The following is a 27,325-nucleotide window of genomic DNA, read 5'->3' on the forward strand; positions in this document are numbered from 1 at the left end:
CCCATCACGGGTGTTCTATTATCACTGAGACTATTATTTCGATTTTTCAAGATTCTGACAAAAACGGCCCGTGGAAAACCAGCGCGTATCTTCGCGGCACTCAAGCACCGCCGGCGGGTCCGTTGTGTGAGGAATGGCCTCTGGATTTCTGCGGACAGGGTGGATGATGGGGCTATGTGTTTAGATACGAAACCGGGGAATTGCAGCTTTATCAGGTGAAGTGTGGAGAGAGACCAGGGGTCTCGACGTGTCTAGCCTCGTTATCCTCTAACGACTGGGGTGTGTTAAAGAAGGTTGTCCTTGAGAACTTTGACAAGGATGAAGGAAAATGGAGAGGGAACGGGAGGGCCTCTCTCCCGGAGACTTTTCCCAGCACCGCGGAGGTTTCAGAGCGAAAAGTCAAGTTTATGGCTTTATGGTTGACTAGAGCCTCAGGTACAGCTCGCTGGTTCTACAGGGCCAGTCGCTGTGTGGAGAACATGGAGAGAGAAGGGGTGTGTAAGAAACCCAGAGAGTACTTTGTCCTGGATCTTTTCAGCTCGGACTGTGGTGTTTTTCATACCGTGTTGAACGTGCCGTTTGTAACGTGGAGGGAAAAGATGGGGGAGATTGACTATAAAATTACTTCGCTCTTTCGCAGCTGTCGTGAGTGGAGCGATGCCCTGAGCGAATAAAAGCAGACTCGCCCGAGAGAGGAGAAGAGCAAAAGAGAGAGAGAAAGAGAAATATGGAAGACCGCTGTGAACGCACGCTCAAGAGAATCAGGCCTACCCGGATCGTGTTGAGGGGTATAGAAGAAGAAGACGGAATGTCCAACCATCCTTACGCCGTTCCTTTGCCGCCGACCCCTCCCCCGAGCCCTGAGCTCTCGCAACAGCTTTCACCCCCTCGCTCCGAGGAACCTGTCGTCTCGGGGCACGAGGAGACTGTTGTCACGGAGCACGCTGACGAGGATCCTGCGGGGATGGAGGTTCAGGACACTCCTTCGAATGAGAACTCACCCTGCGGATCGGATGACCCGTTGCCGACGTTCATCGACGACCCTGACGCGCCGCTCACATGCTGGTTGAAGAGGATCGAGTTTTTCAAATGTCTGGAATCAGCTGTGCTTCATTTACTCAACAAGGTTCTGAGAATGTACGCTGAAGCCAAATGCAACGGTTGTCAGATCAGCCATCCTAGCCAGAGACAACACACGTGCTTGCTCGACCCACCCGACGACATATATCAGACCTGCTTTCACAGTGTGATGCAGATGCTGTGGAACTCACTGTTCGTCCAAGCCCTTGAGAAATATATGGAGAGCTACGGGTTTTACGAGACGTGCGAGGGCGACATAATTGGGCCTGCAGCAGAGATTCTTTTGCTGGGGTATAGATCAGGAGGACCGATCTACGAGCGCATCTACCGAATGTACGATGAAATCAAACCAGACGAGGAGAGAATAGAGCGTTTCATAAAGCTGGTCATGGACTGCCACTATTCCTGTTAACTTGATTTTATTCCATGCCGTCATATATGCATTTATTCAGTGTGTTTTTTGCAGCTACCTCTTATATTTTATTCTATACTATTAAATATTTGATTATTCAGTGTGGTTTTTTTTGCTGTGCTGCTAGCTATTATATACGCTTGTAGTTTGATTTTTTTTGCTGACACGTATATTTATATAGTTTTTGCACGCGTGTGTTCTATACTATACTATTATATATTCGATTATTCAGTATGTTTTTTTTGCTGCTACCTCTTATATTTTATTCTATACTATTATATATTCAATTATTCAGTATGTTTTTTTTGCTGGTACCTCTTATATTTTATTCTATACTATTATATATTCAATTATTCAGTATGTTTTTTTGCTGGTACCTCTTATATTTTATTCTATACTATTATATATTCAATTATTCAGTATGTCCCCCAGAATGACGTCGCATTGACTGAATATCGTATTCAGAGGGTAATTGATGAGCCCTACCGCGGCCGCGTCGGCCAGGTCCGTGCCATCGGCGTTGGTGATTTTTACGTGGAGATGCAGCATGGTGTCATTCAGATCGAGATACTTTTCCCCATCTCCGGGGATGAAAAACTCGATGGGCCCTGTGTCTGCCATCACGGATTTCGGTGTATATTTTATCTTCGATCGAAAGCTGTGTCATAGGTGCAGAGGCTTATCTTTTGAAGTATTGTCTTTGTACAACGAGGACTTGATAAAAAAACGATCTTATGGTGTATGACTTTGTGAAAGAATGTGGGTTAAAAATAAAAGCGATTACTGCGGTGGGGCAGGGTTGCTGTTCTTTATCCGCATGTGAATACAAGTTGTGAAAAATGAAAGACTGTACGCATAATGATTCGATTAATTAAACTCTTTATTGACAAAATAATTGTCTCAGACATTTATTATTATTGCGAATACTCGATCCATCGAGGGGATAGAACGATTTGTTTATTGCTCCCGAACTTATTAGAGGTGAGAGGTGCAGGGGGTGTGATCCATCGTGGGGATAACAAAGCTGAGGTGCTTTTAGGATGTGATTTTAAACCGGTAACGCTACCCTCCTTCAGGGAACGGTATTGTTCTCGAGCGTGCAGGTTATTTACCGAAGATAAAGGGACGTTCAGTTCCGATAAAGTATTCAGAAATTGCGTCCAACCGGTGGGAGGGGGTGTTTTTTTCTTATAGGAGAGAGAAAGATGTTTGAATAAATCGATCATATGAGACCCTTTCGCCGTCTCACCCTTATAAACAAATTCCCCCTTCGAATTCCATCCCCCACCGCTCTCCTTTAATTTCTCGATGAGTACGCGGCGTTCTTGCGTCCCCGAGGGGGTAGGCTTTTCAAAACTTCATCGCCCGTATGGTTGAAATCGCCCCTGTCTGACGCACGCGCGGTTCGTGCGGGAGAAGAGGAGGGGTGTGGATCTCCCACACGGGCGGGGATCCGAGCCCTCTCCTCCTCGTCAACATCTCCACCCTCTCCATCCTCGGTTCGCTCCCGTAATGTCAGAGTGACTCTACGCTCGTCTCGCCGATCCTGCTTCAGCAACGTCAAATATCTCTGCAACAAAGCGTCGTATTTTTTAGAACTCAGAACTCAGCCCCGGCTCGTTTGACACCTCCCTCATTTTATCGTTCAAATCGTCTTTGGCCGTTTCTCTGACCGTAGACCGGGTCAGACCACTTAACCGACGGGGTGAGACGAGAAACATTTTCCGAGCTTTCTTCAAAGTCATTTTATTTTTTATTGTCTACTAGAGAGCCCTCCGATAAGATTCCCTATCAGAGGTATGACGGTCGAGAGCAAAGGTAAAAGAAACCCTCCAGTCTGTTTCTTCAGAACCCTATGTTTGCTCTTTAAACAGGATTTTTCATCCGCCAACAGCCTGATAATTTTTCTCCACTTTTTGAGTTTTTTGTATTGCGAAGGTGTTAAGGGGATGTTACCCTTGAGAAGGTTTAAAGAGATCTCACACAAGGTTCTGACGAAGTCGGGAGAGCAGTATTTGAGAATCTCTTTATGTTTCCGGGGAGCGGCGTAGTACAGAGCCGTGAGCAAGGGAGCTTTCCTTTTTATACAAGCCGTCATGACGTTTTTGGGACGTACACGGTCGAGCTCTGGTGAGGGAGCAGCCCACTCCTCAGCCTGTATCTGTCTGGGCACCCCCGGGGTGAGGTCGATGATTAAATAACCGTGAGGATCTCTGGTGGCATCTTCGAAACATTCCAAGAAATAACCCTTTTGTGAAGGAAAGATCTGATGGGCTAATACGCTCACCTGTAGTTTATCCCGAGAGTTTTTAAACAATACCAGATAATTACTGTTCAGGCTGATGGTACGGTTGTGTTTACCTCGCTGAAACACGTTTTGAGTCAGCATCATGACGCTCGTGTTTCTGTGGTGTCTGTACTGAGTGAAAATTTTAACCACTTCAGGATGTTCGGATGCTTGAAAGATAACGTCGTCCAGAATGATCAAATGGTTTAAGTCCTGAGGAAACAGGTTTTCATCTTCGAAAGAATCAGGAAGCCCTTTGACAAATTTTATCTTTTTTATTCATTTTCTGCAATTCATCATACATAGGCTGGTAAGAAGTGTAGACCCATACAATGTTTTCGGGTACGACATTCATGACACGTTCAGAACATTCCAGTACACTCTTTACAAAACAGGTTTTCCCACAGCCACTAGGGCCCGCTATTATACAAGAGAAAGGACAGACAAACCTGTGTTCGAAATCTGTTTCTTCTATAACCTCGAGATGTGACATTTTATTTATTTATTTGCCCCTCCAAAAAAAAAAATATATATAGATTAATATCCGAATGGCAGAGTAGTACCGTCTGGAAAGAGTTGTCTTTTGTCGTATACAACCTGAAACTTTTTCTGAAATGTCGAGTTTTTTAACGAGAAACCCTTTTTATCACGAGTTATTCCATGCTGAGGGATCTCGATAGCGCCCGGCACCCCTCCCTCCCCGGAGATCTTTAGGTAATCCTCCACCAGATCTCTGACGCTGTCAAAGTCGATTCTCTCACTACATTCTACGGTCTGTGTGATCCCTTTGACGTGCATCACCACTTTTTTTTATTCTTTGTCTGATAGGCGTAACTCTTGGTCTCCCCCTCCTTCACCACATAAATTAAACTATCCGTGTCTGTGTAAAGAACTCTGTCCCTCAACCTTTCCAGGTAGCTGTACAGTTTGAGACGCACATGGGCGGTGGTGAATGCGGCTATGAACACATTACTCCTTCTGCCTGGGGGTTGAATGCAATGGTCGCCCACCTGATCAATGCTCTCTGGTCGTCCAGAACATCAAAGTAATCGATCACGTATTTACTGGAAAACAGATAGCTGAAAAACTTTTCAGGATCCGATACTATCTAGGTGCAGAGCAGATCGTCTCTCTGAGCAAACTTCCCCCAAAGACTATTGAGACAGAGTTTAGACACCTGTCTCTTGGCCGGATTCGCCTCTATCTTTTCAGGGTCTAATCGGACCCCCTGACGCTCCAGATACTCACTGACGTACCTCTCCCTGCTGACCCAATCCTTAGCTTTGGGCGGGTAACCGGACGCTTCCTGCTTTCCTTTTAAAAATGCGTGTACGTACCCTGTGAACACAGAGTCGCTGCTTTTATCGAAGTGCCATACCGCCGTGATTTTAGCCACTCTGTAGCCCATCTCCAAGGCTTTGTTAAATTCTACAGTGACCCACACACCCGTGAATGCTCGGGCGTCATCGTCATGCGAGCAAGGGTCTCTCTGCATGCATCATTCTGCACATGTGCGACACAGAGGAAAGAGCAATTTACTGCTCTTGCTTTTGTACGGTAAAACAGGGAAAAAGAGCCCACGAGGCGGGTAGACTGTGGCTCTGATGAGACCAAAGTAATTTCTAGGGTCTCCGAAATCTTTGTATATGATAGTAGGGTGATCTAAGGCATAAGAGCATGCGCTGTTAACGTATGGATATAGAGAGGTGACGTCAACGTAGAGCACCTTTTCCCCAGGCCCCGCTGTGTGTCTCAGCTTAAGAGCGCTTGTTCGACCTCTGTAAAGAGCGGCGCGAGGGACCAGAGGCTCTGGAGGATTAAACGTACGGAGAAACTCTTTGACACGATCGCAAGATTTTTTCATCTCGAGCCACTCGTGTTCTCTCACCACCATCACGCGGACGCCATGTTCGGACTCTAACGTCCTCACTCTCTCCTCGCTGTTCAACCATAATTCGCTGAATCTGACGCCTCTCAACGGGCACGTCTCCGCAGGGTCAAAACACGTCGGACACCCGTGGTAAAAGCACCCGTGATATTCCCACGCGTACTTTTCTCCGTCAATCTCGGCGTAACCGTCTACAAAAAAAGGACTGATCTGTTTTTCCCCCCTATTTATAGCGTGCTGAATAAAGATTTTTTCTTTCGCCATGATCCATTCTAGCCATTGGATGGACGCGTGCGAGAATCTTTTACACGCCCGGGTGTAACCGTACGGGCATGGTATGGCCAGCGTCTTAGGAGTCATATAATTTGTGATAAACACTTTCATGCAGGCTGACGCTATGGTGATTGAATCGAACGGGTCCACCCCCATCTCTCCGAGAAACTGATCTCTGAATTTCATGCAACCCTGGGAAAGTATAACCACGTCGTTTTTACAATAATGCAGAGCTTCCTTCCTAAAGTTAAAAACGCCCCGCGCAGCCATGTCATACCATTCGTGAAAATCTTGACGTTCCCACTCCGACATGCGTTCTACCCCATAATCGGAGGCGGGTGGGTAGGGTCCTACGTACTCGAGACGCTCGGCCGAGCTGAATTTATGAGGAAAATACCCCTTGGTCTGATCGGTGAAACCTAAGGCTTTTGGGAAATCGCTAAGACGCATGGGTAGGAAAGACAGAGAGTCTATGAATTTTAGCCCATAATGAGGGTCTTCAAAACTGAGGATTTTACTCCCCGTCATGAGAATATGTCGAGGCGATAACCCCTCTTTCAGCATACCTTTCAAAACCAGATAGCTGTCGAACCCTTTGGCATTGTGAGTTATAAAAACGTTACGTCTGTAGCGCTCATTTCTGAAATACATAAGAAAATGTTTAACGCACCCATGACTGTAAAACCACTTCTCTTCGCCTTTCAATGTTTTCGCATACACCAGAAAAGGTACGTGCACGCTGTTCTCTGTGGCGAACGTTTCAAAGTCATAAAAAATCAAATCGGGATGGTCGGCGCTCACGGGGAGAGGGCGAATGTAACACCTGTGGTCAGTTTCCAGCTCCCTCGTTAACGTCTCCCCACAGATTCTACATTTCGGTTTAGCGCAACGATGACCATTTCCTACACGGGTGTTCGGTCCTGTGTTGTAACACAGGCCGCATCTAGCACATTTTTTAACGAGCTCGCAGAGATTGACCGACCTACCCGTTACAAAGTTCCTCTTACCTTCTTTGTGACGGGCGAAACACGCTGGGGAACGACACTTTCTGAGACAGTCCGAGCATTCTACAGGATTGTACTCTTGCATGGGACACTCCCCATTGTTACAAATATGACAATAGCCCCGGCAGGAATGCACATAGGAGCAATTAAAACCCTTGTAGCAATAATTACAGACGAATCGCGTACCTATAAAACCCTTGAGGTTTTTTATCCCGTAATAATGGTTATCCAGTAAAAACAAAAACAAAGTTTGGGAACGGTCGGGGAAATCTGTTTCGAAATGCGAGAGGGTGCTAGACGTTCTGTAAAACACTACAATTTTACGTTCTAAAATGTCTTCGAATTTTCGCACGTCGCTAAAGGTGACGGGTGTCTGCTCGTCCAGACCGACGGCTCGCTGTCACTCTCTAGCTTGTCTCTCGCACTGCCTGTCTGTGAAACTGCCGTTACACACGTGAGCTAGACTGATGGCGAAGCAAAGCTGATCTCCGCGGTCCTCTGTAACGTACAGGTGACGTCTTTTTTTACGTATGATTTCGCAGTCTAAAGTTTTCTCCAACTTACGTTTTCCCCCGCCTCTAGGGTTCCGCACCACCTGAACAATCAGATCCACTCTTTTGTTTGCCGCAACCCAAGTGTTCGACTGTACTAACCGATCGAGCATATCTTCAAAAACGGGTAGAATATTTTCACCCGTGCCGTCGGCAACTACCGACGCGTGAACTCTTACATTTTCACCCTCTACACTTAACTGTACCAAGTCCCGCCTCCCAGCTACGGCTCTCGCGTCGTCGACCAATTCCCGAATGAGACCGATCACGTTTTGATAAAACGTAGCGATATCAGGCTCATCCCCTGGTGGAGGGATTGTTAACATGCGTCTCATTTTTACGGTATTAAAATTCTCGTGCGTCGTGACATTGATTTCTCTTTCACCTCCTCCTCCTCCTGCCTGCGTCTCTTCACTATCAGCACCGCTCCCAACCCCTCCACCCCCTCCTCCCAATTCTACCCCTTCGCCCACGACCCCTCCTTCTGGTACTTCTACCGCTTCGCCCACGACCCCTCCATCTGGTACTTCTTCCTCTATTCCCTCCCCCTCACCCTCCACACCTCCTTCTACCCCCTCACCGTGCTGCCCTCTTTCCTCCTCTTCTGTGCTTATAGAACGAATAGCAGCCTCGATTTCCAGAAATGGATCATCGTGCCTATTTAGACAGAGGATTGCATTTTCTATCGCCTGTAGAGGATCTTGCTGAATCATCGAGGCGTTATTGTATATGTCCTGCCGCATGTCTATGCGAAAGGAGGGGCGGATAAGCCGTAACCCTTCTATGCTCAGGACCCGTTCTAAAGTCTCATCCTTTTTTTTTTTTTTTTTTTAAATTATATATGTATTTTTTATTTTTTTAAATGATATGTGTTTTATATATATATAAAAAGTGCTGGCGGAGAGGTGGCGCTATTCTCAGCCGACGGACCAGATCAGGTCTCGCTTCCTGGTTAGAGACGTTGGCTGAAAAAAATAAAAAACCCTATCAAAATCTTATACGTATAGGTATATAAAGAAGAAATATAATATAAATATATACAACAGAGGACATACCGTTATTCCGTCGTTGAGGAAACCTGCGCTTAAACAGAGGTCTAGTGGGACTCTGGCGCTCTCCCCGACATCACTCTGCTTCCTGATTCGGTTCTGGGCCGTTATCTGATTCGGTCTCCGCTTCGGTCTCCGCTTCGGTCTCTTGATTGTTTTAAAAAAGAAGGCTCGTATCAAAAAAACGTATTCACACACACATGCGCGCACACACACACACACACACTCGCGCGCACACACACACACACATATAAAACATACCGTTAATCACGCTTTGAGATCCACGACCCCTTTCCCTGGTTGAACACGCGGGTGACCATGTGGGTGATTCGACTGAATCTGTAGGTGATTAGAAGAAGAATGTCTAATGATCCTTTATATTTATATATATATATATGAATAATAAATTTTGAAATAAAAAACAAACCTGTAAACAACCGCTTCACTAGCGACGGTGTCTTACTGACTAATCTCCTTCTCTTCGCTCACTGAGGTGCGTCACAGGCTTTTAAGATGGGTGTCACGCTCGCGACTTGCGGCCTCACCGGCCTCGGAGTTGTTGATATTTCTATTACGCCATTTCCGCTTCTCGGAGGAGAGGAGGGAACGCGGCGATCTCGCGAGATCGCTGGCGAAGCCCCAGTTAGAATCAAATCCAAATCATCAGCGAGACTGTCGCTTCCTGATCCTCTCGCAAACACATCAGGATTAATTCCGCGTGTAAAATCTGTCACGCGTAGTAAAAAAAAAAAAAAAAGTTTTTTCACCAGAACTAAATAACAGAGGCCAAAAACAAAAAAACACAGAGAGATACGGTACCTGGATCCGTCTGAGTGAGGCTAATACCCTCTAGTTCTTCCGCTGTAACTTTATTAAAGAGAAAAACATATTTAAAAAAAGTACAGAAGAGTTAAAATAAAAGAGAAATTAATAGAAAAGCTTACCCTGATACTCAGGCACCTGGTGAATTTCAGCTTGAACTTTTAAAGCTGAGAATACATAAAGTGTTTATTTAAACAATGTTTTTAAGAGAAAAGAAATACCTTATAATTTCAACAAGTTTTCTTACCATGAGCCATCATGTCGATCCCCGAATTTCTTCATGGAAAATGTTAGTCCGTCTCGTTTCTTATATACCCTAAAGTTCTTTTCCCACCGAAACACCTGTCACAAGTTCTCGAGCAACCATATACACCTGACGCATCATATAATCGCTTTAGAGGGTGGAGGGGTAGACTGTCGCGACCCCTCAGTCAACACGTGCTCTGCGGTCGCAGAGAATCAGAATGAATGAATCCTGGTACATGAATTAAAATATAATTTTCAGCTGACAAAAGAGAGTATGAGGATATTTTCATAAAATATATTTTCAGAATATGAGGATCGCGCTGGGAAACAGAATAAAATGTGATGCTCGAATTAAAATATATTTTTTTGCATATAACAGAGATACCGTTTATGTTGCAAATATAAATAAATAAAGTATTAATAAAAGATCCGAAATCGCACGATACACGGGAAAAGGGAAAAAAAAGTTCATCACTACGACCATCAACTTTGACGAGCTTCAAATAAATCACTTATACACAGCAGTAACAAATAAATAATTTGTACATTGTGCATTAAATGTTCCCCGTATGCTTGTTGGTAAAACGTGGCTAAATATAAATAGCGAGACTAACCTAACTGATGCTAAGCACTGGGTTTTTTTTTTTTTTTTTTTTGTTTTTTGCTAAACTCTTTCAATTGGGGAATTTTTGCTAGCTAGCTTTAATCCAAATTTATCTAAGATGTATTAAATATTAGCTAAAGTTTAAGACCGGAACGGCATGACACTAGCCGCCTGAAATCCGACCTCGTGCGCCGGCCGGATAATATGCACGGGGCCCCAGACCAGGGGGTGAGGGGGTGAGAGAGAAAGGGGGTTGAAGCGTGAACGGACCCCCACACGGAACACAGATGCGCGTGAACGGACCCACAAAAATTAGGGAGGGGGATCGGGGCGGGACATCTGGAAAAAAAGAAGAATCTCATCGGTCGAAAGGGGGGCAGGACTTCCCGCCACGATGCGCTCTGATTGGATAAAAAGGGGATGGACTTAGTGACGTGGCACACTCTAATTGGACGAAAAACTGTCAAAATGCAGTTTGATGAAAGGGGGTTAGTTTATTCTCTATTGTGAGTTTGGAATTTGGACACTTTGATTTTGAAAGGTTTAAAATATGATTGTCCCAAATCTGGGCCCATTGGTTTGCTGGTTCTGGGAAATGGGTAGGGGCTACGGTTTTAGAAGTGAGAAAAAAAATTCAAGGCAGGAAAGGAAAGAAAAACCTTAAAATAATTAAAGACTCTTTCAAGTGAAGAAAGTACTGAAATGAAATCCAGGCAGGGTTGGGAGCAAAAGATCACTAAATTGTTGTTCTCTCTGATGACAAGCTCTTTCAGCCGCCTTTCCAATGCGTGCCCTCTGACCATCATATGTTGAGGGAATTCTTGTCTGAGATGGAAATGAAAGCATCATCAGCTGAGTACACCTCGCCTCTAGTTATAGTTTGGAAGAGAAATGTAAAGACCTGAGAATTTGTACTGACTTTAGCTTGCTTAATGCTAAGACTGTTAAAGATCCTCACCAGGCAGATTGTCTTGCTGCCCTTGGGAGTAATGTATTATTCAGCACCATGGACCTCACATCTGGATTTTATAACATCTCCGTTCATTAGCGTTCATGACTATAGGCCTTTGGATATACAACAAATTACCAAAAGGCCTGTACAAATGTCCAGTATCTTACATGATGTTTAGCATTTTCAGCAATTTCAATTTCTCCAGCCTGTTATTCTTTGCACCCTCTGAGGATAAAGCTCTGGAGCATCGAGTAGTTGTCTTCTCTTGTCTTTGAATCAGCCAATTGAAAATAGCTCAAAATCAATCACTGTCACCTTCTACTTCTGTAAAATTTCCGGGCTATGTGGTAGACAGCGATGATGTCTCTGTTGACCAGGAGAAAGTGATTGGCATGTCTGCTTTAAAGAGGGAAGACCTTATGGAGGCTGAAGATGCACTCCATCACAGAGAAAGATCCCATCATTTCTGGGATGTATTACCAGTACTTCTTCCCTGGACACTTTTCCATTGCTAAGCCACTATTTACCCTAACAGTGAGGCAGAAACAAACAGGTGAGGGTGACTGGGCATTTAAAGGCTTAAAGATCATCCTTCTCACCACAGTGGTGCTGGCTTAGCCAGACTTTCATCCTCTCCACTGGTGCCTGGAAGGTTTGTATGCAGTTCAATCTCAAGTCTCTGGAGAAGGAGAGAGGGTTAAACTCATAGCATTTGCAAGCAAATGTCGTACTCACAGCCAGGTGAACTACGCTACCCATTGGCTAGAGTTCCTGCAATTTCAGCAATTGGATTGCGGACACAAGTTCATGGTCTGACTTATAATAACCCACTCACGTACATCCTAAATAAGCCATAGCTAGATATGAGCAGTGCTGGGTTTGCAATCTCACCCCATACTCCATTGATATCAAACATATCCCTGGCGGGCTGAATATAGTGGCTGATGCCCTCATTCGAAAACCTTATGTGAGATCTCTTAGCCAGCACATCCTTTCAGAGCCATAGTGCCATCAATGCAGGGCATGTTCAGGAGGCCTTCAGACTCACCTGACAGCCCCAGTCACTGGAGAATTCATCATGCATGCTTCTGTAGCCATGTCTGAGGGGGAAGTTTCATCCACCCTATAAGCTCAGTGTGACTGCATGCATGCTTTCCATCTACCTTAACTAGTGACCTTAACTACCCTAATAAGGAGCTGTTCCATTCCTTGTAGTGTAGTAGTCTCACCAGGAGCAAGACCCTGTCATGCTAGTGTAATGCTGTTCATTAACAGGATTTGGAACAGCCATTGGAACAGCCATTTAGACACAAGCGCTCAGCTGAATTTCACCAGACACTGAATGTATTGTGGCACTGGGAGAGGCTCCAGCTCTTGAATGGCATCCTTTGCAGAGTCACTAGATGTCAGGACCAGGGATCGAACCCGGGTCTCCAGCATGAGGAACAAATGTTTTGCCATTAAGGGAGGCGGTGAACCCAAGATGCAAACACTGGCTGAGGTGGGGCACAAGAAATTTATTTAAAAAATCAAGAAAATGACACAAGGGCAAAAACGGGAATGAGGCAGGGGAACTGAGAACAGCCCAAAACCAAACAGAAAAACAGGGAACAAAAGACAAAATACAAGGCTAGGACCCTAAAAAAAACAGAAGAAATTTACTCGAGAGTAGCAACACTAAAGACAACAGGGGCTTAGGATACAACAATAACCAAGCAGGGAACAAAGGCAAAAGGGACGGCTTAAATACACAGAACGGGAACAAGACACAGGTGAAACCAATGAAGTCAATTACAACAAAGAAAAACTAAGGCAGGGCAACATCTAGTGGGGAAAAAAAACAACACAACAAAAAACGCAGGAAAAAGGACCAAAACTCTGACAGGCAATCCTTTCAGGCTTTCCTGGCAATCCTGAAAGGTCCAATGAACCTCTGGGCCAACTTGCGGGACTCCACCCACAAGGGAAGGTCCTTGGTGGAGAGCCAGACTCATTGACTGGGGCGCTATGGTTTCTAGGACCAGATCTATGGTTTCTAGGGACTCGGGAGCAGGGTCAGGGGCTCTCTGGCCCAAACATGTAGTCTGGCACGACACACTGAGAATTGCCCCCGTGGACCAGTCGACATGCGGGTCATGCTGGAGGAGCCAGGGGTACCCAAGGATGATGGGAATCTCGGGAGACTCAATAAGGTAGAAACAGATTTCCTCCTGGTGCTGGTGGATGGCCAGCCAAAAGGAAGAGGTAAGATGGGTTATTTTGCCGGGGCAAGCGGCCTACCATCCAACGCTGTGGCAGTCATGGGAGCAGGAAGAGAGTTCATGGGGATCTGGAGTCCATGAAGTTCCCAGCAGCACCGGAGTCAATTAGGACCTGGAGTGAGTGTTGCTGGTGACTCCACGTGAGAGTGATGGGAAGGACCAGCCCAGAGTCAGAGGGGGCAGCAGTGCGAGTTAGTCCAGTGACAGTCCTGCCTAGCCTGTACGGGACTGGGCGTTTTCCGAGAGCTCGAGGCAAGAGGTACAGAAATGGCCAGACCCACCACAGTATAAGCAACAACGTTCCAATTATCCAACCGGACAGCCTGGTTGTCCTCAATTGCCTAGGATAGCCCGCTCAAGAAGCAAACCACGAGGGCTTCATTGTTCCAGCCACTGCCAGCGGCTATGGTCTGGAACTTGATGGCATATTCAGCAGCACTGTCATTGCCTTGCTGGTCACTCAAACACTCGCTTGAACCTACAAACCTAGAGTAGCTTGCACAGAACTGGGCTTGCACCTTCCAGATGGCCGATGCCCATGAGAGAGCCTTATCAGAGAGAAGGGTAATCACATAGGCGATCTGGGCCCTATCAGGCAGGAAGGAGGAGGGCTACAGCTTGAACAGAAGGGAACACTGGGTCAGAAACCCGTCACAACCACTAGGGTCTCCCAAGAAGCACTGCAGGGGAGGTAAGCGAGGTTCAGCCACTGGAGTGGGGGCTTGAGACTCAGGAAGGGGCACGGAGGCTGCCCTAGGCACAAAAGCAGAAGGAAGCCGGTCAGAGATCTGGCGGATTGCAGCCAAGAGATCCATCAGCAACTGGAGCAAGCAAGGAGCTCCTGATGGTTTGGCGTTTCTGGGTTCATTGTAGCTTGGTTATTCTGTCAGGACCAGGGATCAAACCCGGGTCTCCAGCATGAGGAAGGGATGTTTTACCGTCGAGTCACAGAGAGGCGGTGGAGCCAAGACGCAAACGCAGGCTGAGGTAGTGCACAAGAAATTTATTAAAAAATCAAGAAAATGACACAAGGGCAAAAACAGGGAGAACAAGAAGGCAAAAAGATCTCAAAAACAGAGACGAGGCAGGGGAACTGAGAACAGCCCAAAACCAAACAGAGGAACAGGGAACAAAAGACAAAAAACAAGGCTAAGGTGCTAAAAAAACACAGAAGAAACTTACTTGAGAGTAGCAACGCTAAAGACAACAGGGGCTTAGGATATGACAATAACCGAGTGGGGAACAAAGGCAAAAGGGATGGCTTAAATACACAAAATGGGAACAAGGCACAGGTGAAACCAATGAAATCAATTACAAGAAAGAAAAACTAAGGCAGGGCAACATCTAGTGGGGAAAAAAATAAAACAACAAAAAAGACAGAAAAAAGGACCAAAACTCTGACACTAGAGACATGATAACTAAGGGCAAGAGGCTTCAGTTGGTCTTACCTGAGTCTTTGAAGTTTGATGTCATGCCAGGGCCAGCCACATATCATTTGTCACACATCAGCATTTCTACTGGTACAATATGGAGAAGGATGTGTGCAATTATTTCAAGGGCACTGTATTTGAGAATTACCCTCTGAGAGAAATTCTGGAGCTCTCTGTTATAAACAATTCAAAGACCTCCCCTTACCAACCCATTGGGAATGCTGGTATGGAAAGATTCAACCAGATACTTGGCAACATGCTGAGATTGCATGGGTCAAAGCAGTGAAAGTGGCCACAAATGATACAAACCATGACCTTTGGTGTATTATTGCATTGTGCTTAAGACCACTGGATTTTCACTATCCTTTCTGATATTTGGCAGAGTGCCTAGGCTGCCAGGTGAACTCATATTCAAAAATGTGCTGCCTGATGAGTCAGTCTGTGATTACTGCTACTACTACTACTACTCCTAATAACAATAATGATAATAATAATAATAATAATAATAATAGTAATAAAAGTTTAATTTATATACTGCCTTTCTCACACCCAAGGTCCTTTTACAATTACAAAAAAGCAAACACAGAAAAAATAAAAACACAGAGTCCTCGAAAAGCTGCCGGGATCTAATTTGAATGGTGTAGCTGCTCATAGTCCCGCTGAAGGTCTACACAGCTATGTCCCACACAACCTGTACAGTCACAATGCCAACACCGCTTGGAATGCCGTGCCTTGGACCAACAAATTGAGCAGAAGAAGAAGCCTTTTCATATATCCATATACATTATGAATGTACATTACAGCACAGTGAAATACTTTTCTTCACATATCCCAGCTTGTTGGGAAGTTCAGATCAAAGGGTAAGGCCATGATACTGCACCCCTGGAACAGAGAGTCTTAAAGGTCCCAATAGTGGCAGTCTTAAACCTGATAGATACCAATGAATCAAATATAGCTGCAAGCAGCGATGACGGGCCCAAGAACTATGGTGCCATTGCTACCCAGTGGGTGTATGAAAACAATGCATAATGAAGCCAGTGCTGTAGAGGAACTTGTTTTGTGCTGATCTGTTAGGTTAAGCCCAGGTCTAAGGCTCTACAACAGCTTCCATGTCAAGTCAAATCAAGTGGCTTTATTGTGATATATATACATAAATATACAGCTTATATTTGGTGATATAATGCATTAAGAAGATAACAGATATATGTTGTTATTCTTATTAGCCATTAATTAATTGTAGTGAAAAGTGAAAGTAGGCACATGCATTTAAGTGGGTGCAAAGTAGCCCCCATAATCAAACATACAACACCAATTTGATCTAAATAAGACACTGCACTTAGAAGACATGAGACTCTTCCTGTTTCCTTTTTTGTCATCAATTTAATCCTTCACCATGGCCACATTGTTCGAGATATCAAAAATCCATTTGCAATTTAGCATCTTCAATGTCTTGGCATAATGTTGACCAAGTTTGGTGACAATTGCATGAATCCCCTAGGAGGAGTATTTTAAAGTTCAGAGCCTGCAATTTTCAAAAAACCCACATTAAATCCAAAATGATCTACCTCCTGTTGGGCGGAGCTAATGACTGTCATTTTAAAAGTTGTCTGGCATGATGGGGACAATATATGTACCGAGTTTGTTGACTGTAGGTGAAACTGACCTCACCACTTTAGTAGCCCTCCCCTCCATGCCCATGTCTTAGCTTCTGCCTACACCTGATTTTTTTTCAGCACTCCGTTGCCTCCCATTTAAACATGTAAAGAGTGAAAACAAAGATATGAGAGACAATGCAGTACGTGTTATAGAACAGCCAAAGACTTTGTGCCATGACAGTTTTTTGGTGGCACAAACACAATGTGCTTCATTAAGTTGTAATCAGCTCCCAAAAATTTATGCCATTAAGTTAAGTTAAATTATGTCATTAATTTCAGGGCATCCAGTGGTCTGTGACGCAGATGGTGTTTGAAAATACAGGTGTGAAAACAGGAAAAAACTAGTGTTGCTCTTTACACAAGTGTACATATTCTTCTTCATTTTTGTTTAGGGTCCTCTCTTAACAAGGTTGGACCCATCTATGCTATAACATGATCCCGTTTCATAAAATTTGTAATATTAAGCAAACATTCTTCAGCTGAGTCTCAGTTAAAATATTTTCACCTTAGCATACATTTATTTGTATTTACACTTTTATTTACACTTAAAATTGGCAAAGTACACATAGTTCAAAATCATCTTACATAGCTTGTCTCACAACAGAAATAAAATATTCTGAGCTTGCTCTAAAATGTTATACAGCTTTTATGCTACAACAAAAAAAGTCTAGTAGTTCACATAACTTTGCCCATAATTTTATTTTTTGTATTCCTCTCAGGTTTTAGCATTATAATGTAACACTTTGGAAGGAAGATACAGAATAGCAAGCCAAAGCTTGATGCTAAAATGGCAAATATCTCAACAGCTACAGTGAATTTTCCAGGAGAACTGACATAAGCTGGAATAAAAGTGAGCCAAACTGCACAGAAGATTAGCATACTAAATGTGATAAATTTGGCTTCATTAAAATTATCAGGCAACTTTCGAGCTAGAAAAGCCAACACAAAACATAAAAGAGCTAAAAATCCTATATAACTCAGCACAGCCCAAAAACCTAGGTTTGGACCCAAATGACATTTTAGAATGATTTTTTCCTTGTAGCTCTTTAGGTTTTTAGCGGGGAAAGGAGGGGATATTGTCAACCAAAGCACACAAATAAGGACCTGTATGAGAGTGAAAAAAAGAACACTGAGTCTCTGTTGAGGAGGCCCAAACCATTTCATGACATTACTGCCTGGAACTGTAGCCCTGAAGGCCATTAACACCACTAATGTTTTTCCCAGTACACAGGAGATGCAGATGACAAAGGTGATGCCAAATGCTGTGTATCGCAGCATACAGGTCCACTGAGAGGGCCGTCCAATGAAAGTAAGCGAACAAAGGAAACACAGTGTTAGAGAGAAGAGCAGCAGGAAGCTCAGCTCAGAGTTGTTGGCCTTGACTATTGGGGAATTTTTATGTCTAAAAAATATGATTGCTATTACCAGTGTCATAAATGCCCCAGTAACAGAAACAGCTGTCAGCAAAATTCCCATAGTTTCTTTGTAGGACAAGTATTCAATTTCCTTCTTCACACATTCATCTCTCTTAGGATTTGACCAGTAATCTTGATAGCATTGTTGACATTCAGTTGAATCTGTCAAAAATAAGAGAGGAAATAAATAGCAGACAAGACATGTTAGATACTGCACATTAGGCAAAAGTAATCAACAAATGAGACTGCATATAAGAAACACATATTGAAAAACCAAACCCCTATTTATATTTTTAGTGAAAGAAGAAATGAGTTTTAGTACCTGTCATATTACTGATCTCGCCTTCAGCACATGGTATGCAGTCAAAACAGCAGATTGGCTTTCCTTTCTGTGCAGCCTTCCTTGTTCCAGGAGGACAGCTCTCACTGCACACAGAAATTGGTACCTACGACCAAGACATATATTTAACACCCTAAACTGATTATTTAACTGCTAACTTTCAGTACCTTTAAATGTTAGGAATGATTTCATTGAGACTGCATATAATTTCTCCCTAATACTCACCTTTTTTGTATTTTGTGCCCACATAATAGAGGTCACATTTACGAGTAAATGATCATGACCAGTTAGAGATGAGTCATAATGTCCAACAGTAACAAACTCATGCTGATTCTCTTTATTCAAATGCCAGTTTATTATCTCATACTTTGCTGCAGGGTCACCATTTTTGTCAAAGAAAACATCTTCACCTGCTTTAGTTTTGAAATGCACTCTCTTAAGCTGTTGTAGAAACTTAAGAAATAAAACAAATGGAAATAAGGCACATTAAAAGTGTGATAAGGGAGTAAACATTTAGGAATAGTACATTCTATTTTAAAGTATTATGGATTAGCCAAGGCGTTAAAATAGTGTCTTAACAGTATTATTAACTCACGGTGAAAGGATCAGGCTGTTTCTTTGTAGAACATGTTTGCTTGCAGCCAAGAAGCTCATGTAAGGTATGAGCAATTGCATATACTCCTTTATACACATTATTGAATATTGCCATCGGAGTCATATCAGTAAATGTGTTTTCCACCTCAGACAGCTTCTCGTTACCAGTGCAAGCTGGTGTGTCCTCTGAATCATTTTGCACTGCATATGTACAGCTAAACAAAGCCTCCCAGAATTCAGTAAAAATGGCACTGCCTACAGATTTCAGTGGATGTATATCTAAAATGAAGTCCTGCAGACCCATCACTGTTGATTTGGGGATAGCTAGCCCTATAGCTCCTTGCAATATATGGTGTTTGTCCATTGTGGCCAGTTGTGAATTAAAGATCCAGGCTTCAGTTCCGACCCACTGGAATCCAGTGATGTTGTGCTCAAGAAATACTGGCAGCAAACTCTCCAAGTCCCAGTTGTCAAGGAATCCAATAATTACTTGTGAAGTAGAGCTTTTGATTTGCTCAACAATTCTTTGCACTTTTTCTTGTGAATAGGTTCTAAAAAATGGAAGGGAATATTCTAAGCAGATGCCCAACTGTTCTGCAGCTTCAGTAAATGCAGCCATCCCACTGTTACCATAGTCATCATCTCTCCTCATTGCTCCCACCCAGGTCCAGCCAAAGTGCTTGACCATCTCTGCAAGTGCTCTGCTCTGGTAATAATCACTAGGAATAGTGCGCAGGAATGAGGGATATTTCCTCTTGTCACTGAGACACTCGCAGGTGGAAAAATGACTGATCTAAAATTAGATTTGCAAAATTATCTCAGGCATTATGTTTAATCATGATTATGTGTACACTCTCATAATTATAATATGGTACAAGAGAAATGAAAGTGAATTTCAGGATAAAATTCCAGCTGACCATCATGTTTTTCCCCATTTTTTAAAACATTGCATACCTTTTATAAATTGACAATAATTGTGTAAATTCTTACTAAGGGAATGCTGAAAGGTCCAATACTCTGTGCAATAGCCATGGACACAGAAGAGAATGTCTCGCCGATTATGGCCTGCACCTGGGCTGACTTTGGGCAGATCTCATCCAAGACTGAGTTCTCATTTCCATTAACAAGTGTCATTGCGACTCGTGCTCCCATTGTTGATGAACTGCAGGTATCAAATATCTTGTAACCCAGTGAGATTCCAGGCAGTAAAGTGGTACTGTTGTTAATCTCTTCTGTTGCAAAGATCAAGGACTGTGAATACTGAAAGGCTCTGAAATCAAGACTAATTTATAACAATCACAGAAAAATATAGTCACGTTATTTACAAGAAAACTTGTCATTATTGTCTAATTGTGAATAATGTCATGCAGTTAAATAGCACTGATCGGTGTCTGAAATGCTCTTTTTTTTTACCTCATGCACTTCATTGGTTGTGGCATGACCAAATAAGACAAGTCTGTGATCTCCCAAGTACTATGGAAGGGAAAAATCCCTCCAATAATGATATCACCATCCTTCCATAGCTTTGGATATACATGCTCTCCTTGCAGTATACAAGCAGTCCCATTACCTTTAGAAAAATTGATGATGGCTATTACCATATGTAAAAGAGTAAAGAGTAAAGGCTCCATCTATCTGTCCAGCTACAGAACAGTGATAATGGTTAAGATTTTCCCAGCCTGGCGTCTCAGCTGTTTGATTAGAAATGATTTTGTGGTATTTATAGATATAGAATGGGAAATTGTCTATAGTAACATTAGACTGGTGGAAAAAGGAGGTGGGACTTGCAAATGTAAGCAGCACTAATCTGAAATAGGTAGGCCTAAATCTCTTGTATAGCCTGTATTTACCCACTGGCTTTAGTGCCACCTTTTTATGTAGTTTCTAATATGTACCATGTCATTTTGTGGCATCTTTGATATTATTATTTCTTAAACTGAAAGCCTGGGTTTTCTCAAGATTTTTTGTATGTATGATTATATACTGCCTTTTTTGCAGAGTATTTGCAGCTATTGTCAAAATAAATGTAATTAACAATGGTTCTATTAAAAAATGAATTACCAGCATATAATGTACTCTATATGGCCATATGTTTGTGGACACCTGACCATCATACCCATGTGCTTTTTGAACATCCCATTCCAGATTTAGCTCCCCCTCCCCGTTTGTCATTAAAATAACCTCCACTCTTCCGGGAAGGCTTTTCACAAGATTTGTGAGGTCAGGCACTGATGTTGGGCGAGAAGGCCTGGGAAGAGAGAAGGCATACTTTCTCTCTCACCAGTTATGGCACTCACTGAAAGCACAAAGAAACACAAATAAGTAGACTGTCAGTAATAAGACAGAGGTGAGAATCATCACGCGTTACCTGCTGGTTCAACCGACCTCCTCTCTGCAGCTGATGCTCGATCACACCCCCGCTGCCACAAACATAACTTGCGGGGTTGGAGGAGATGAGGGAGGACACAGGTGCATAAGATCAATGTCAAGTTTATTAGAGCGAATCCAAGAATCATAGACTAAATCCATAGCACGGGTCATATCACAGGCAGATACGCTCAACAGGGGTACATCAATAATCATAAACATAAACACAGGCTCAGATCAAAACCAGGAATTCTAGACATGAATGTAAACATAAATGTAAATGGGAAGAACTGGGCAAGAAACAAGGCTTAGAAATGGACCATAACTGAATGAGACTTTGCCCCAAAACCCTGAAACATTAGGGCTTATATAGACAAACTAATCAAGAACAAATACAAAACAAGTAAGATCAATCATGACACATTAGGACCCTAAACTAATAACAAGACAAGGGTGGAAACAAGACATGAACTAAAACGAAACACACATGGCTATATAAACAATAACGTAAAACACGAAAGCTACTCAGCTCGCTCTAGAAACCATGACTTGTGCCAAGTGCCGCAGCATCCACTTAGCTGCCTTTCTCACACCCAAGGTCCTTTTACAATTACAAAAAAAGCAAACACAGAAAAAATAAAAACACAGAGTCCTCGAAACACTGCCGGGATCTAATTTGAATGGTGTAGCTGCTCATAGTCCCGCTGAAGGTCTACACAGCTATGTCCCACACAACCTGTACAGTCACAATGCCAACACCGCTTGGAATGCCATGCCTTGGACCAACAAATTGAGCAGAAGAAGAAGCCTTTTCATATATCCATATACATTATGAATGTACATTACAGCACAGTGAAATACTTTTCTTCACATATCCCAGCTTGTTGGGAAGTTCAGATCAAAGGGTAAGGCCATGATACTGCACCTCTGGAACAGAGAGTCTTAAAGGGCCCAACAGTGGCAGTCTTAAACCTGATAGATACCAATGAGTCAAATATAGCTGCAAGCAGCAGGGTGTATGAAAACAATGCATAATGAAGCCAGTGCTGTAGAGGAACTTGTTTTGTGCTGTTAGGTTAAGCCCAGGTCTAAGGCTCTACAACAGCTTCCATGTCAAGTCAAATCAAGTGGCTTTATTGTCATATATAGCAAGTTAGTCCAAATATACAGCATATTTGGTGATATAATGCATTCAGAAGATAACAGATATATGTTGTTATTCTTATTAGCCATTAATTAATTGTAGTGAAGTAAAGTGTAGTAGGCACATGCATTTAAGTGGGTGCAAAGTAGCCCCCATAATCAAACATACAACACCAATTTGATCTAAATAAGACACTGCACTTAGAAGACATGAGACTCTTCCTGTTTCCTTTTTTGTCATCAATTTAATCCTTCACCATGGCCACATTGTTCGAGATATCAAAAATCCATTTGCAATTTAGCATCTTCAGTGTCTTGGCATAACGTTGACCAAGTTTGGTGACAATTGCATGAATCCCCTAGGAGGAGTATTTTAAAGTTCAGAGCCTGCAATTTTCAAAAAACCCACATTAAATCCAAAATGATCTACCTCCTGTTGGGCGGAGCTAATGACTGTCATTTTAAAAGTTGTCTGGCATGATGGGAACAATATATGTACCGAGTTTGTTGACTGTAGGTGAAACTGACCTCACCACTTTAGTAGCCCTCCCCTCCATGCCCATGTCTTAGCTTCTGCCTACACCTGATTTTTTTTCAGCACTCCGTTGCCTCCCATTTAAACATGTAAAGAGTGAAAACAAAGATATGAGAGACAATGCAGTACGTGTTATAGAACAGCCAAAGACTTTGTGCCATGACAGTTTTTTGGTGGCACAAACACAATGTGCTTCATTAAGTTGTAATCAGCTCCCAAAAATTTATGCCATTAAGTTAAGTTAAATTATGTCATTAATTTCAGGGCATCCAGTGGTCTGTGACGCAGATGGTGTTTGAAAATACAGGTGTGAAAACAGGAAAAAACTAGTGTTGCTCTTTACACAAGTGTACATATTCTTCTTCATTTTTGTTTAGGGTCCTCTCTTAACAAGGTTGGACCCATCTATGCTATAACATGATCCCGTTTCATAAAATTTGTAATATTAAGCAAACATTCTTCAGCTGAGTCTCAGTTAAAATATTTTCACCTTAGCATACATTTATTTGTATTTACACTTTTATTTACACTTAAAATTGGCAAAGTACACATAGTTCAAAATCATCTTACATAGCTTGTCTCACAACAGAAATAAAATATTCTGAGCTTGCTCTAAAATGTTATACAGCTTTTATGCTACAACAAAAAAAGTCTAGTAGTTCACATAACTTTGCCCATAATTTTATTTTTTGTATTCCTCTCAGGTTTTAGCATTATAATGTAACACTTTGGAAGGAAGATACAGAATAGCAAGCCAAAGCTTGATGCTAAAATGGCAAATATCTCAACAGCTACAGTGAATTTTCCAGGAGAACTGACATAAGCTGGAATAAAAGTGAGCCAAACTGCACAGAAGATTAGCATACTAAATGTGATAAATTTGGCTTCATTAAAATTATCAGGCAACTTTCGAGCTAGAAAAGCCAACACAAAACATAAAAGAGCTAAAAATCCTATATAACTCAGCACAGCCCAAAAACCTAGGTTTGGACCCAAATGACATTCTAGAATGATTTTTTCCTTGTAGCTCTTTAGGTTTTTAGCGGGGAAAGGAGGGGATATTGTCAACCAAAGCACACAAATAAGGACCTGTATGAGAGTGAAAAAAAGAACACTGAGTCTCTGTTGAGGAGGCCCAAACCATTTCATGACATTACTGCCTGGAACTGTAGCCCTGAAGGCCATTAACACCACTAATGTTTTTCCCAGTACACAGGAGATGCAGATGACAAAGGTGATGCCAAATGCTGTGTATCGCAGCATACAGGTCCACTGAGAGGGCCGTCCAATGAAAGTAAGCGAACAAAGGAAACACAGTGTTAGAGAGAAGAGCAGCAGGAAGCTCAGCTCAGAGTTGTTGGCCTTGACTATTGGGGAATTTTTATGTCTAAAAAATATGATTGCTATTACCAGTGTCATAAATGCCCCAGTAACAGAAACAGCTGTCAGCAAAATTCCCATAGTTTCTTTGTAGGACAAGTATTCAATTTCCTTCTTCACACATTCATCTCTCTTAGGATTTGACCAGTAATCTTGATAGCATTGTTGACATTCAGTTGAATCTGTCAAAAATAAGAGAGGAAATAAATAGCAGACAAGACATGTTAGATACTGCACATTAGGCAAAAGTAATCAACAAATGAGACTGCATATAAGAAACACATATTGAAAAACCAAACCCCTATTTATATTTTTAGTGAAAGAAGAAATGAGTTTTAGTACCTGTCATATTACTGATCTCGCCTTCAGCACATGGTATGCAGTCAAAACAGCAGATTGGCTTTCCTTTCTGTGCAGCCTTCCTTGTTCCAGGAGGACAGCTCTCACTGCACACAGAAATTGGTACCTACGACCAAGACATATATTTAACACCCTAAACTGATTATTTAACTGCTAACTTTCAGTACCTTTAAATGTTAGGAATGATTTCATTGAGACTGCATATAATTTCTCCCTAATACTCACCTTTTTTGTATTTTGTGCCCACATAATAGAGGTCACATTTACGAGTAAATGATCATGACCAGTTAGAGATGAGTCATAATGTCCAACAGTAACAAACTCATGCTGATTCTCTTTATTCAAATGCCAGTTTATTATCTCATACTTTGCTGCAGGGTCACCATTTTTGTCAAAGAAAACATCTTCACCTGCTTTAGTTTTGAAATGCACTCTCTTAAGCTGTTGTAGAAACTTAAGAAATAAAACAAATGGAAATAAGGCACATTAAAAGTGTGATAAGGGAGTAAACATTTAGGAATAGTACATTCTATTTTAAAGTATTATGGATTAGCCAAGGCGTTCAAATTGTGTCTTAACAGTATTATTAACTCACGGTGAAAGGATCAGGCTGTTTCTTTGTAGAACATGTTTGCTTGCAGCCAAGAAGCTCATGTAAGGTATGAGCAATTGCATATACTCCTTTATACACATTATTGAATATTTCCATTGGAGTCATATCAGTAAATGTGTTTTCCACCTCAGACAGCTTCTCGTTACCAGTGCAAGCTGGTGTGTCCTCTGAATCATTTTGCACTGCATATGTACAGCTAAACAAAGCCTCCCAGAATTCAGTAAAAATGGCACTGCCTACAGATTTCAGTGGATGTATATCTAAAATGAAGTCCTGCAGACCCATCACTGTTGATTTGGGGATAGCTAGCCCTATAGCTCCTTGCAATATATGGTGTTTGTCCATTGTGGCCAGTTGTGAATTAAAGATCCAGGCTTCAGTTCCGACCCACTGGAATCCAGTGATGTTGTGCTCAAGAAATACTGGCAGCAAACTCTCCAAGTCCCAGTTGTCAAGGAATCCAATAATTACTTGTGAAGTAGAGCTTTTGATTTGCTCAACAATTCTTTGCACTTTTTCTTGTGAATAGGTTCTAAAAAATGGAAGGGAATATTCTAAGCAGATGCCCAACTGTTCTGCAGCTTCAGTAAATGCAGCCATCCCACTGTTACCATAGTCATCATCTCTCCTCATTGCTCCCACCCAGGTCCAGCCAAAGTGCTTGACCATCTCTGCAAGTGCTCTGCTCTGGTAATAATCACTAGGAATAGTGCGCAGGAATGAGGGATATTTCCTCTTGTCACTGAGACACTCGCAGGTGGAAAAATGACTGATCTAAAATTAGATTTGCAAAATTATCTCAGGCATTATGTTTAATCATGATTATGTGTACACTCTCATAATTATAATATGGTACAAGAGAAATGAAAGTGAATTTCAGGATAAAATTCCAGCTGACCATCATGTTTTTCCCCATTTTTTAAAACATTGCATACCTTTTATAAATTGACAATAATTGTGTAAATTCTTACTAAGGGAATGCTGAAAGGTCCAATACTCTGTGCAATAGCCATGGACACAGAAGAGAATGTCTCGCCGATTATGGCCTGCACCTGGGCTGACTTTGGGCAGATCTCATCCAAGACTGAGTTCTCATTTCCATTAACAAGTGTCATTGCGACTCGTGCTCCCATTGTTGATGAACTGCAGGTATCAAATATCTTGTAACCCAGTGAGATTCCAGGCAGTAAAGTGGTACTGTTGTTAATCTCTTCTATTGCAAAGATCAAGGACTGTGAATCCTGAAAGGCTCTGAAATCAAGACTAATTTATAACAATCACAGAAAAATACAGTCACGTTATTTACAAGAAAACTTGTCATTATTGTCTAATTGTGAATAATGTCATGCAGTTAAATAGCACTGATCTGTGTCTGATATGCTCTTTTTTTACCTCATGCACTTCACTGGTTGTGGCATGACCAAATAAGACAAGTCTGTGATCTCCCAAGTACTATGGAAGGGAAAAATCCCTCCAATAATGATATCACCATCCTTCCATAGCTTTGGATATACATGCTCTCCTTGCAGTATACAAGCAGTCCCATTACCTTTAGAAAAATTGATGATGGCTATTACCATATGTAAAAGAGTAAAGAGTAAAGGCTCCATCTATCTGTCCAGCTACAGAACAGTGATAATGGTTAAGATTTTCCCAGCCTGGCGTCTCAGCTGTTTGATTAGAAATGATTTTGTGGTATTTATAGATATAGAATGGGAAATTGTCTATAGTAACATTAGACTGGTGGAAAAAGGAGGTGGGACTTGCAAATGTAAGCAGCACTAATCTGAAATAGGTAGGCCTAAATCTCTTGTATAGCCTGTATTTACCCACAGGCTTTAGTGCCACCTTTTTATGTAGTTTCTAATATGTACCATGTCATTTTGTGGCATCTTTGATATTATTATTTCTTAAACTGAAAGCCTGGGTTTTCTCAAGATTTTTTGTATGTATGATTATATACTGCCTTTTTTGCAGAGTATTTGCAGCTATTGTCAAAATAAATGTAATTAACAATGGTTCTATTAAAAAATGAATTACCAGCATATAATGTACTCTATATGG

The 27,325-nt window shown here is 42.2% G+C and overlaps 3 protein-coding genes across 4 annotated transcripts; all 3 read right to left on the reverse strand.

Annotated features, from left to right (window-relative positions):
- Positions 1-4,912: 4,912 nt before the first annotated feature.
- Positions 4,913-9,126, reverse strand: LOC117597613 (uncharacterized). Of its 2 annotated transcripts, none has more exons than XM_053235016.1 (4): positions 8,972-9,126; positions 8,806-8,883; positions 8,551-8,691; positions 4,913-8,460 (listed from the first exon to the last, which is right to left on the reverse strand). In XM_053235016.1, the coding sequence occupies exon 4, from the start codon at positions 7,027-7,029 to the stop codon at positions 5,278-5,280; it is 1,752 nt and encodes a 583-aa protein (XP_053090991.1). In that variant the 5' UTR covers positions 7,030-8,460; positions 8,551-8,691; positions 8,806-8,883; positions 8,972-9,126; the 3' UTR covers positions 4,913-5,277. Both variants share the same exon structure in this region, with proteins under 2 accessions (XP_053090991.1, XP_034161428.1).
- An 8,039-nt stretch (positions 9,127-17,165) lies between these two features.
- Positions 17,166-20,494, reverse strand: LOC117597567 (extracellular calcium-sensing receptor-like). The gene is given in 6 exon segments (XM_053235006.1): positions 17,166-18,091; positions 18,252-18,375; positions 18,495-18,722; positions 18,865-19,656; positions 19,854-20,145; positions 20,277-20,494. Coding segments are annotated over 6 exon segments (2,580 nt in total).
- Positions 20,495-23,568: 3,074 nt separating this feature from the next.
- LOC117597568 (extracellular calcium-sensing receptor-like) lies at positions 23,569-26,841 on the reverse strand. The gene is made up of 6 exons (XM_053235008.1): positions 26,654-26,841; positions 26,233-26,524; positions 25,244-26,035; positions 24,874-25,101; positions 24,652-24,754; positions 23,569-24,470 (listed from the first exon to the last, which is right to left on the reverse strand). Exons 1-6 carry the CDS (start codon positions 26,839-26,841, stop codon positions 23,569-23,571), a joined length of 2,505 nt encoding a protein of 834 aa, XP_053090983.1.
- Between the last annotated feature and the right edge of the window lie 484 nt (positions 26,842-27,325).

Source organism: Pangasianodon hypophthalmus, chromosome 6, assembly GCF_027358585.1.
Source record: "Pangasianodon hypophthalmus isolate fPanHyp1 chromosome 6, fPanHyp1.pri, whole genome shotgun sequence".
Taxonomy (NCBI): domain Eukaryota; kingdom Metazoa; phylum Chordata; class Actinopteri; order Siluriformes; family Pangasiidae; genus Pangasianodon; species Pangasianodon hypophthalmus.

Bases quoted from the DNA above. Each gene is read 5' to 3' on its own strand.
- LOC117597568 (XM_053235008.1), bottom strand. From the start codon at position 26,841: ATGGTAATAGCCATCATCAATTTTTCTAAAGGTAATGGGACTGCTTGT. The intron at 26,036-26,232 runs GTAAGAATTTAC...ATCTAATTTTAG, and splicing joins GACCTTTCAGCATTCCCTTA to ATCAGTCATTTTTCCACCTG. The intron at 25,102-25,243 runs GTGAGTTAATAA...TTATTTCTTAAG, and splicing joins AACAGCCTGATCCTTTCACC to TTTCTACAACAGCTTAAGAG.
- LOC117597613 (XM_053235016.1), bottom strand. From the start codon at position 7,029: ATGCAAGAGTACAATCCTGTAGAATGCTCGGACTGTCTCAGAAAGTGT.